Raw genomic sequence first — 13,352 nt, forward strand, 5'->3', positions numbered from 1 at the left:
CAGACATCGTGAAGGAATAATCATAAAAAATATTAAATTCTTAGTCTTTTCAATGCGATAGCAACTAAACACTTACCGCCACCCTCCAAATCAAAGGGCTTAATAGACAATGATAACTTCCAAATGGACAAAAAAGTTAAATAAGTAAGCAAATATATAAAATAGTCAACCTAGACACCGCGGATAATGCTTCAATGAAGGAAAAATCTCAATTCTAAAATAAATTGTACCGATAAAATTGGAAAATAACAGCAAAACACATCTCTCCCACTCCCCCCATTCCGTCTTTACCGAGCACTAAGTGAGCTAACGACCAACCTCAACATACACCACCTGACGTGCCCCACGTTAGGCGCCATATACAGAAAACGAATTCGACATCACAATATATATTTTAAGGTGGTGAAACACGGAGGTAAAATTAAAATACGAAACTCAATTCAGTATTTTAATAAAAAAGTATCAAGTACAAACAATCATATTAAATTAACCATCTACTCTTTAGTTTCAATGACCTCTCTGTTATCGGCTATAGACTCTGCATCATAAACTGTAAGTTCAGACAGTTACATTATAAACAAGAATTACCACTGAAAAACTTTAAAAATTAGTACTTGAAAGGCACCAACTTTAATATGAAAACTATATCGCTCAATCTCAGGGCAATACACAAGAATTCTTCATTGCCAATCGAGGATAAATTGGTCAGGTTACAATCAGTGGTCGTTACTGCACCCAGGTAAGCCTACCACACCTACAGTGAACAAGGAGGAAAGGGACCTAATTACAGGTAGACCAATAATGTCAAATATTCTCAAATAATAATATCGACATATAATATTAGTAACAAATTAATAACCCACCAGCGGAAAACAACACCATCCGTATAATGGGCTAAGACTGACCGATACAATCCAACTAGAACACTAGCACTCGCAGAACTGTACAAGAAAAAGAGAATGTAACGAAACTATTACGATGCATAATGCATGAAAAGTTTTACGTAACTTGTTCTTACAGAGTTATTTCATTGTTAATTTTAGGTCATGTCAGGACTTCTGAAACCTCAACTAAAAGACACTAATGGCCTTACCATAGCTAAAGGGCGAAGCATGTATGGCTTGAGTGAAGGGTTTTCTATCTATCATGCGCTCCGTGCAAGATGCAAAGTCCAGAGATGGGGAGAGAGAGAGATTGAGCCTGTATTTAGCAAAGAGCCATTTTCGAAATCAAAGCACAAAGGTTGACAGGATCATTTGTAATAAATGTCTTCCACTCAGCATGTCTGTTTAGCGCTCTTCATAGCATACCAGCACCTACGGTGTCCAAAAGGGTTGTAGCAGTGAACCCCTTAAGCTACAATCTCAGTTGAAGTAGCAGAATTCACTCCCGATCATTTCTCCGTCGTGTCACACATTAGCTCGGAAACCAAAACAAAGATTAGTTCCCGAGAATTATTGCTTGTCTTGGTCCTTAAGACCACCCTACAACAGATAAGGCCATCATGCAAACTACCTTGAAATTACATTCCAAAAAGCCTGTAAAGACATTTTACCTAAAACAGTCAAGCACACAGAACATATAACTGCGTAAGAAAGTATTAGAAAAAAATTTATACAGAAAAATAAATTACCTTTATTTTTGTACGTATTGCTAGCACAGTGAAGTATCCTTCTCCTTCTTCGCTTACTTCTTCCAGGGTTAATTTGAGTGTGCCTTTTGCTCATACTGGTGTGGATTATACAGGCCACTTATGGCTAAGGAGGAAAAATGGAGAAAAATGTAAGGTGTACATTCTTATTTTCACTTGTTTCAATACAAGAGTAATACATTTGAAAGTTGTCCAGTCTATGTCAACCTCAGAATTTATATTAGCTTTCATTAGATTTTCTAATAGGTTTGGTGTTCATGTTGCTGTTTATTCAGATAATGCCAAGTCCTTTGTTCAGGCTGGTAATATAATTGAACAGTTACTTACTTCTTCTGAGTTTGAGGAGAAGTTTAGGGTCGCTTCAATTTCTCATAAGACTATCCATGTGTACGCAGCGTGGTATGGTGCTGTTTGGGAAAGATTAATTACAACAGTTAAGCATTGCCTTTTTAAAACTCTTGGTAGATTTACTCCTTCATTTTCTGAATTTGTCACTTTCCTCTTTGACATTCAGAAAGTTTTGAATAATAGGCCTTTATCTTATAGATCTTGTGAAAATGAGTTAGATATAATTTCTCCCAATCATTTCTTGGTTGGCAGATTTATTCATTCATTAATGTTTGGTGATTTTGAACAAGTTCCCGAGTGTGAGTATGGTGAGGAGGATGAGTATTCTTTTCTCCTTGCTCATACTTTGGAAACTAGGGAAGGACCTTACGAAAGCTTTAAGGAAAGGTGGCTTTCCGAATATCTATTAAGTTTGAAAGAAAACGATAGATCTTCTTTTCATCCTCCAAGAAAGAGGGAAAAAAGGGGAAATTTATATCTTTAAATTACCTTCCAAATCTAAAACTTATTGGCCATTGGTTAGAATTGTTGAAACATTCAGTGACAACGAAGGTGTTTTACATACTGTTCGTATTGTTAAGCCTGATAAAAGTGAAAGTGAAATTAATTTTAGTTTTTTAACACCTTTAGAATTATATTCTTAACATGATGATCCTATTTATATGTTCAAATTTAACAACAAGAAGAAAATGTTAGTGAGCTAGAGACATGAAATACCTGACACTGGAAAAGGTTTGCCCAATGAAACATCTTCTAGGCCTACCCGTAGTACTGCTCTTTCCTCCAGAAACCTAATAAGAAGTTTAGCTCGGGAGGGTAGATTGTAAATAGTTTGTTTTTGTTTTATAAAAGTTGTCTTTTGTTGTCGAGTTATCTGTCAAAATAGTTCTTTGTGTAACCACTTTTCTTTTGTTGATTGGGGATGATGTAGAAATAGTTGATTGGAGAATCGTCATTGCATCCGTGGAAGAATAGTCAAATTGACTAGTTCGTCTGTTTCTTACTTTTTGTCCCCATTTTTGGTGTTTGTTTATGGATGGAAAGTAAACTGAATGATTGCCGTTTGTTAATACTAAATGTAAATTCTTAACTTTCCCCTTTTTATATTCTAATTAAATTATTTAATTTAATGTTAAACGTATTCCTTATGAGGAAACAGTTTTGTTTTCCCTTCTTTATTTTTCAACGTTGTTCGAGAGTTTCGGACAAAGTGAAAGAAAACAGTTATTGAAACTTATTTGGTCCGACAAGGATGTCACTGTACTTGCAATTAAAACTAAAAATACTGTTCAAGAGGCGGGTTAGACAAAGTTTAATTTGTATTAAGCAATATATTTTCAACAGTAAATCATACACAGGTGTGAGCGCTCTTAAGTAAGTTTTAATTATTCAATGTGTTAAATAAAATAGGTGCTCTTCATTTCATAGTAGCGAGTTACAATATACTTAGGCGAACAACGGTTAGGGGACGAAGACTTAATATTTACGTTAATACAGTTTTCACTGGAAATTTCTAGGTTCCAAAGTCAACAGAAGATCTCTAAGTCTAAAAAACGAGGGTATGGGTTATAGCAAGCAAAGAGACTATAGATATTACAAAGTTTCTTTTTGAGATCTTAGGCCCAACTGATGTATGGCTGCGGGCGTCGTAGGGCATCGCCGGCGTTACAGGGCGTGACCCCATGACGTCATGAGAGAAAGACCAATCATAGTCGTGTTCGTCACAGCAAGCCGGATCCAACCGGTAGATCTTCGCCCCCCTAATGCCGTTGTTCCCTCAAGTCCCCCCATCGAATCTGCAAAGTAAGGGGGACACAGAAAAAGCCCTTAGTTTGCAATTTGTCGCCTGTGGAAGCTGATAAAGCACACATCCCCAGGAGGTCATTCACATGACCTCAAACAGAGATTCACAAACAAGGTGTATGTGACAAATCCCCCCCTACCAAGTTACAGTTACTCCTGGAACTGATAAATTCCAACAAAACAGCGAAAATCTTGTCACGTCACCATTTACTTTAAATTCAAAACCCCAACACTACTGTTCAGCCGCAACTCGCTTTGGTTGTGCAAAATCTCAACTTCCATAACAAAAATAAAACTCAACCAGCAACAAACAACAAAATCTTAATAAATTAAATTCACATAAGTCATTACTGTAATTGTGCCTTCTAGCATAAGCAAAATATGAACTATAAATCAAGACATACATAATTTGACTAAATGGATCCAAAAAACAAATAACCAAGATTACATATTTAAAAAGGATTATATATTAAAAAAGGAGTATATATGCCAAATGATTATATATTTAAAAACGGATTATATACGTAAAAATATTATATATTCAAAACAAAGGGAAAAGAACAAAAAATGGCAGAAATTAACTCTGAAAACCTATCCATATGGGTAAATGTGAGTATATATGAGCAACCAAATTACTGAAAAACGTTACATAGATATATAGCAAAAATTATGGCAAACAATTCTGAAACAAGGCATATCTTGACAGCTTTTAGGCAAGCAAAAACTAAGAACAAAATATCCAAAGGTTACACATTAGCAACTGAAATCTGAAGAATCCCTTGAGCAAAAACAATTCATATAAAGAAAAATACTCAACTTAGGATTTTAATCCTCAGGCTCGCCTATGCAACAAACTTACTACTCTCAGATCACAGGGGAGGCGTTGCATGATTCAGTCTCACTCTCCGCCCTGGATTCTGTAAGTAGAGACATGGTATAATAACAGTTGACAAAAGATCATAGTAGCCTACATACAAAAAAAAAACCAATCCATTCCCTATGGAAAAGAAATACATATAAGTCCACAGAGACGTCTTAATCATAAAAGAGATACATATCATAATTATCAGAAAAATCAAAATTAAACATACAGGTTGGCCAAAACATATTAAAGAAAAAGAAATCACCAAAAAGATTACCGAAAATAATCTTATCATATGGCTCTATCAATCTAGCAAAGCGCTTGCAAACTCAAAAAGGTACCAGTACATAACGCAGAACACACAGTAATGCGTATAAACACAGAACACATCTGTGTGTGCACTCAACTTGCAGGTGATACCAGTTGAGTTGTTGCGTCTTCAAACTGTGCTCGTGACGGTACGTCCACCCAGTCATCTGTGAGCTCATTGAGACACACCCGAGCTCCACCCTGAGTAGAAATGTTCCCTCGGCCTTCACCAGTGTGAGACACCTGGCTGGCGGTCCTCCTTGGGCCTTGTGTTTCTACAGTCAAAGTTTCCCTTACTGGCAGAGGATCTGTCAACATGACTGCTCTGAATCCCTCTGCCCTCCACCATCGGAGACAGGTAGGTCCACATATCATTGGCCTACAACATACAACCAGTCCACCCAGGACGGCAAGAAACACACACATACTAGCTAAGTAAAAACCTACACTCAAAGTCTTATGAGACGTTTTCAAATCTACAACCTGTTCGAAAAAGGGAAGGTGATCTAAGGACATGGTTCCAAGTCTAGTCAGGTTAAGCTGGACTAATACATGAGACACATTGACAACTGGCAAGATGACAGAAGCATTCAACACAGTGGTATCCTTAACTGTCACTCGTTCACCCTTCATTCTCCTTTGGCCGGGTAGACGATACCCGTCCCCTTGGACAGAACACCCGTCCTCATGTGTCAAAACAGTGACTCCTGGGCTCAACACTTTAACCTCATTCTTCGAGTCACTCATCACCTTATACTTCGACTCATGTCGCGTCGACACCACCCAACGGTGTCCTAAATTAACTATCTCCCTCTCAAAGTCTGCCTTCACCTCGAACTTACAACTATGCACAAAGCCAGGCTGTTCCAGGTACACATCAAGCAAACACACATGTGCGGTAGGCGCGAAAAATGCATACACAGGTTCACACAACACCTGTGTTCTTCCTATCCTACACCTATCCAAGTTAGGCAAAGCCACAGCCTAAGTATCCCTCTCATTCACAGCAAAATACGACAGATCCACTGACACTGGAGTTGCGAATTCCTCTGTGGCGGTCTGGGTCCACATAGACTTTACTTCAAACAAACGAAAATCTGAATCCTCATTTTTAACAGGTATCTCTACAGAGAAACAAAACTTCCCCCTTAACTTTGTAACAATCTTGGATGACATACGATAGAATTGGGCTAAATTTTCATCTACAGGGGGAATAAACATTGGCACTACTTCATGAATTTTTTTAATGATCCTCAGAAACTCCCTAGGAGGTAAAATGTCAGATGTGATTTCGCCCGTGGTGGCCACTTGTTGAATTTGATTGGCCACATCTTCCAGGTGAAGAGTTAGCTCACTAGCTACAAAAGCTAATTGTGCAGCGCTCTCCACATAAATCACGTCCCTTTGGATTTGTTCTAATTTACTCTCGAAATCATTAATTCTTTTCGCTAACATAGTTAGTGCCTGCCGTCCTTTAGCTGCAGTCATAAAAAATGTCTTCAACTTATCATCTAAAACACGCATATGAGATATTACTTTATTTATCATGACGTGCATATTTTTCTCTTCTTTTGTCAAAACAGATTCTAGTTGATCGAGTTCCGACAGGGTAATTAGTCCAGTCCAACCTCCAATCAATTCACCAATCCAATTAGCTGCTCGCTTTTTTCTCTCCCCTTTTGAAAGCACGAAGTCGTTGAAGGCCTCTAAGGGTCTACTAAGGGCTCTTTTTACGTTATCAAGCATTGATCTGAGTTTAACTATCGTCATACCAATTTCAACTTTTTTCAACTGATCCTCTAACTTGTCAATCTGATCCAGGATCGTGACTAGGGGACTCGCAACTTCCTCGGGATCATAACTAACCAACAACACATGTATGTCAGACGTGAAAGACAACCGCAATCTCTCATCAAAGACTACGCCCTTGCATACTCTCACTTCACTGTTCACACACACGCAAACAGCTACCAGATACACTGCTGCGAAAAGTCGTACACTTCCCATGGCTAATCAATTAACCTAAGCCTATCGCTAATCCTGGCTAACTGACTCTCAGATCTAGGCTCACTGCCTTTTAAGAGGCGATCGCCTCTCTCTTTCTGCCGTCGTCATCAGAGCTACGAACTCTACATGCCCAATCATTCAAATTCCAATCTGGGCAAACTGCTGACACCTTGCTGGCATCACAACAGAAAACAGGCTTTCTAGCAGAAACTTTCACAACAGAGACACAGCCTACACATATCGCTTACACAACAGCGACATTCTCATCTTGCGTTGTCTCGTCTCTTTTGCTCGAACTCAAACTAATCCGAACAAAAAACAATCATTCTAGGACGCTTATTCATCCAAGCTAATCAACATCACACAAACAAAGGCTCTTGTGTTACCATCACACTGACATTCTCTACATAGCACTTTACCACCCTAAGCCACGTAGGCCTGGGTCTTCCAATTCTCTTAGTGCCTTGTGGAGCCCAATCAAACGCTTGCCGAATCAATCTTTTTAGGGGAGTGCAACCACTCACCACAGAGAATTAATCTAAAACCAAAATTTTCCTAACGCGACTACAAATAGGGAAAATCTTTCCAATCAGACCTACGTTAATTCCCTATAACAAAAAACAAAAGGCGGAAAACGTAATTTTACGTTAGGGGAGTGCAACCACTCACCACAGAGAATCAATCTAAAACCGAAATTTTCCTAACGCGACTACAAATAGGGAAAATCTTTCCAATCAGAGCTACGTTAATTCCCTATAACAAAAAACAAAAGGCGGAAAACGTAATTTTACGTTAAACTAAACCCCATAGAATTTCTCCAAAGTCCAAACTGTTCTCAAGTTACGTTAAACCTTACACAGAACAAAAACTCTTCATAACCTATCACTGGGGTCAACAAAAGAAAACGATCTCTTCAAACAATTTTCAAAGAAAAGAAAAAACCTCAAAGAAAAACTTTCTTACTTCCCTACCTTAAGGGATAATCATTAGCTAAAAAGAAAACAGTTCTCTCTCATCTGTTCTCACACAGTCATTTCCACTCATCTTTTTTTTTTCATTCTGCAACCATACTTAAGCCGCTCCTACGCGCCCGCAATCTCATCTCCTCTCTCTCTCTCTCTCTCTCTCTCTCTCTCTCTCTCTCGCAACAGAAGAGCTTCGGTGACGTTCTGCCGCTCACCAGCTACTCTGTCACCTCTCGGTGCTATTATAGTATGCTATCTACCATCGAATGTCTACTATAGTATGGTATCTACCACAAAGTATGTTATCTACCGTCAATGTTAATCCTCTTGTTTGATGAGGATTATCAAACAAATTACTTACCACCAGCATGTTATCCTCATTGGACTTTAATGATAGTTTAATAATATTTATTGGCAGGACATTATTGGTGCATAATTATAAGCAGTTTGTAGGGTAGGTTAGGTTAGGTTAGGGTTAGGTTAGTTTATCAAGTCGGTAGCGATCCTCCTTGTTAGAGGCGGATTAGCAAGAAGAACGTATCATTAGGGACTGATGGTAGGTATCATACTATAGTCAGAAAGGGGTGGTAGATAGCAATATTGGCGGTAGATAGCATACTATAATAGCACCCACCTCCCTCTATCTCTCTCTCTCTCTCTCTCTCTCTCTCTCTCTCTCTCTCTCTCTCTCTCTCTCTCTCTCTCTCTCTCGTGCGCTAACCCAATCATTCACTCACACAGGGACTGAGACGTCTCAAACTCTTTCTCCCTTACATCTTTCTGCGAGTAACGAAGTTAAAACTAAAAACATCAGAAAAAGAAAGCAAATAAACACAGCATACCAAAAAAATACTGAAACTGAAAAAAAACTGAGCTCAAAACCTTGAAATTACGTCCTTATCTTATGCATAAAATAGGTATATATATATATATATATATATATATATATATATATATATATATATATATATATATATATATATATATATATATATATATATATATATATATATATATATATATATATATGTATATATAAAGAAAACAAAACAGTCTCTTTTGCCTTTGAGACCAGTCACCGGAACTTACATAACTCTGAAGGGCAATTAGCTAGCCTCTTATCAGGTTTCTAAACGTACACAAAGCCATCAAAATACTAGGCTTTATCTCGTGGATTCACCAAAATCACTTAATTACAATCAAACCCCCGTCCTACGTTATACTTTAACAAGTGATTAACCTTGTGAAGAATTTTCTTCACTCTTCTTCTTTTAATTGTATTTTTAGCTCTCTTCTACTAATACTATAACTTCCCCTTAAACATTCTCTCCTACATCTAGTTTTCTTTAACGAACATAGGGAGGACTATTCTAAACTTAAACTTGTTGACAGTGGCGCACGCCATGCTCGTGACGTCACAGCGTAGATACGCACAACAGATGGCCTTAGTTGTAACCCCGGCGTATGTTGGTTCTTTCCTTAAACTACATGGGTCGAGATTAAATTCCTAAACTGCATTTTTTATATAAATTCCAATACTGCTGAATTAATGCCTCTTATATTTCTCAATACCAATTAAGGTTTGTTAATTTTAAGATGTATGCCCATCGCACCAGTCCATTGCTAATTAATTATTTTAAATATTAATTTTTAGCAAGCCAGAATAGGTAGGATTATTGTATATATAAACTCCCTTAGAGCAGCAAGATTTCTCTAAGTATTTAGTACAAAATCCTGCCTCCTCTGCACTCCTTGCAACAATATATTGCCCTGTCCTGAAGTCCCGATATGGCAACCCCAATGGATTACCGTGCGCATCAAGCTCCTCACCTGTCTGGAAAGGTGAAGCCAGGTGATCTCTTCGACCGTAGAGTCGAGCCCATTCAACGAAAAGCTGCCCTGGCCTACTGATCTGCTGGGTCATTGAACCCGTGCACTTCTGGCTCACCCCCATCCCATCCCACTCTCCCAAACGTGACTCACCAAGGAGTCCTGTTGCTGCCGGTCGGAGAGATTGAGAAGAAGAGGACCCTGGGATACCATAGTTGTAGCCAACGAGTATTCTTGGGGTGAGCCAGGCAAGAGTGCAACGTGCCAATTAGTGCGACGTCCAGGTCAACAGCTATCACGGGCATAGGACTAAACTTCAAAGGAGTGCAGGTACTACATCAATGGCCATTTAGTTTTCCCCCATTTTTTATTAGCTTAGACTAATTTTAACTTTATAGGGAACCTGGCTAATTACAATATTCGGACTGTGTGCGGTGGGATTGTGTGTAAATATTTTTCCATTATTATTTCTTGCTTGGAGACTAGCATAGTCTCTGGGTCACGTGGGCCACGTGCCAGACCCCATTTTGATTTTTGATTATTGCAGACCGCGTGTCTAAACTATCATCTTTATAATTTTGAATTGCTTTTAATTTGCATTCTCTTTATTATTCCATTTTTGTCTTTAAGATGTCCGTTTCTTTAATGTAAATTTGTGAATAAATCAATATTAGGTTAATTAAACCTCCCTAGTATTCTTGCTCCCTCATTTATTTTAATGTGTGAAATGAATAGTTGATCACGGGACAAAATACCCAATATTTAAAGAGTAAGTCTATAGGTGGTAACAGCGAGGTACTTTGCATTAATATATTTGCTTCGAAGGTAAAGATCCTTATCTTTAAACTTTTAAACTACTTTACATCACTGCTCCCATTTTGGATTTTGTCTGATTACATTAACGTAAAATAACTGTCCAGCATTTCATTGGGGTAGCTGGGACGGAGCCGGAACAGAGCCTGAGAATGAGATGACTATAGACCTGACAAAGCTAGAGTAGGCCATAAATTATTGATATTTCTGCGTGTGGAGTTCTCCGGCCTCTGGACAGTAAAACTTCCCGCTTTTGTATTTAAAGAGTGATGGTTAGTGAATTGTGGCAGTAAAGTATTAGCAGGGTGTTTGTGCCCCGAGAGTAAGTGCTCATATCCTCCCCTGTTGAACTTTATGTAACTGTTATAAGGAGACTTTCCCGGACTAAGTTCCCACTCAGAACATAACCATCAAAAAATTCTCCACAAACCTAAGAACTCATTACATGAATCAGGTTGTATTGCTTGACTAAGTTATTCTTCAAAACACAGGTTAGCCTATCAAGTCTTGCAACTCTAGACCTACTGTTATAACTATCGTGTCTCCAATCTCTGGTGTTACAGTCGTTCCAATTATTTTTCTTTACTCTTTGCCAGAAGCAAATGAAAATGTACAGTATCATGTTCGCCATTTTTTTTCGAATTTTCACATTACTTGTTTTGTTCTCGTGAGTTAACTATAACTAGAACTGATAACCACACAAAACCCAAATTATCGTCTTCATATCATGTTGTCAAACATTACCAAAAACTGCCAACTTTTGTTTACTTGTCAGGATTTTCCCAAAACACATATCCCTCTCAAGAGTTAAAAAAAAAAAAAACTTAATTCTGAGCTTTAAGCAAAAAGAAATTAGGTTACTTGTCAAAATCTTAGGTTTCCTCTCAACACACACACAGCAAAAACTCACTCAAGGTGTGCTCTTTAACAGTGGCGGTGACATCATAATGCTTACTCAGGGAATCCACACAACATCACATTCGTTTCACACATCTCCATTCATGTCAGCTGACTTTAATCGGGTACCCTTTAAACAAAAATGCATTCACACTCCCTGTTAAACAATCTGACGTTACTTGTCCAAAGTAATTTGCTAACAATGCTCGGTTTCATCAACCAGACCGAACACTTGACAAACAAAATACTTACGTCACACTGTAATTAAAAGAAACCAAATGCAAAATTTTTAAATCTCCCACGTGACATTACCAATTACTTAACAACTGTTAACAACTGAACTCGCTTCGGTTATTACGTTAACAACCCGTCTTCATCAATCAAGATAATTTCAGGCGAAAACTGGCAAACAATAGCTTAATCTTTCTTTCAAAATATTCCACAATGAACTAAGTACGCTATTAATCGATAACACGGAATACGACGTAGGAACAAATATTGTGACACCAATTTTCCAAATACCAATGTACCTAATTTACATCTTTTTATCCTCCATAATTTTATCAAGTACACACTCCAAAGGGGTATTACACAAAACTTCATAACTTGTGTCTTAAATCTGAACTTACAAACGTTTTACATATCCTCTCTGGAATCAAACAACTTGTTATTGTTAAAACAAAGTTATATCAACACATGACTTGCCTTCTTTTCCAAAAATCACATTTACCATCTTTGACCACCAAGGTCACAAAAAAGACAAATTCAAAACGCTATAAGTTAAAGAAACAACGCAACAAAAACTTATAGTTCATGCAGTACAAAAAAAAAATCAGTTTCTCTCTTGACCCCACAGCAACAAATCAATTTAATTTTCTTCTTTTACAAACAGAAAAGTTAATCTTTACTCGAAGCTTTAACAATGAAAACATTTTACTCGACTAGTTAATTTTTTAATTAAACCAGTGTCTTTCATCCAAATTTAACATTACGCAAAGAAAACGGGATCATAGCTTCGTTACTCTACAAAATCTCAAAATACATAAGTTAACTATAAAACTATAGATTTTGTAACATGTTACTTAACTTGTGTGGGGGGTTGATTGCTGTGGGTCGCCTTGGGTCTCTCGTCCTACCGTTTCTGTCTGGGACCTCTTCACTTTGCGGGCGTGTCCTTCTTCCCAAAACACCAGCTGCTTCTTGGACGACGAGTTCCTCTATGGCCCGGGTGATCAGGGACACTCCGACTGCTTTCTACAGGGTCCTAAATCGCCATTTCGAATGGCGATCTTCGATGCTGTTGCTCCCGCGACGAACCACTGTCTTCTCCTCCAACAGGAACATTGCCGTGTCATCCTCTCTAGGACGAATGTGTTTCCTTTGTGTTTCCTCTCCTGTGCACCGTCCATTCCGGCCCTCACAACTCGGCGTAAGGGCGCTAAGGTCTCCTTTCCACAGGTCCTCCGTGGGTGACCAATCCGGCAAACTCCTGGCTGCTTCCTTCTCGACGGGGATTACGTTGCTGGTCGTTCTCAGGCCTGCCCTCCGTTGTAGACTTCTTCTCAGATGTGTCCATGATACGGACTTCATGAGTTCTATTTTTCTCCTCAATTTCCAAAGGACCTTTCCTCGAATTCTCTCTTTTGCCTCGATGATTTTCTGATGATAAATCCAACATTGATCCGTCATCGCTGCTTCCACGAACCTCCGAAATATTTCATATTGGCCATATAGTATATTTCCTCCGAGTGGGGATTCAAACCCATCTTTAAACAAAGAGCTGTTATGGTCCTCTTCCTGTCGTGTTCGTTTCTCTGTTCCCATTGATGTTTCAGTGTGTGCAGGTTCTCCTTGTGTCCTCCCGACA

General features: G+C 38.4%; 1 protein-coding gene across 1 annotated transcript; it reads left to right on the forward strand.

The window, feature by feature from the left end:
- Positions 1 to 635: 635 nt before the first annotated feature.
- LOC137636221 (uncharacterized) lies at positions 636 to 2,483 on the forward strand. Its single transcript, XM_068368657.1, has 2 exons — positions 636 to 739; positions 1,658 to 2,483. The coding sequence occupies exons 1-2, from the start codon at positions 636 to 638 to the stop codon at positions 2,481 to 2,483; spliced, it is 930 nt and encodes a 309-aa protein (XP_068224758.1).
- Positions 2,484 to 13,352: the final 10,869 nt, after the last annotated feature.

The sequence above is a fragment of the Palaemon carinicauda genome, unplaced genomic scaffold (assembly GCF_036898095.1).
Source record: "Palaemon carinicauda isolate YSFRI2023 unplaced genomic scaffold, ASM3689809v2 scaffold254, whole genome shotgun sequence".
NCBI classification, from domain to species: Eukaryota; Metazoa; Arthropoda; class Malacostraca; order Decapoda; family Palaemonidae; genus Palaemon; species Palaemon carinicauda.

Bases quoted from the DNA above. Each gene is read 5' to 3' on its own strand.
- LOC137636221 (XM_068368657.1), top strand. From the start codon at position 636: ATGAAAACTATATCGCTCAATCTCAGGGCAATACACAAGAATTCTTCA. The intron at 740-1,657 runs GTAAGCCTACCA...ACGTATTGCTAG, and splicing joins GTGGTCGTTACTGCACCCAG to CACAGTGAAGTATCCTTCTC.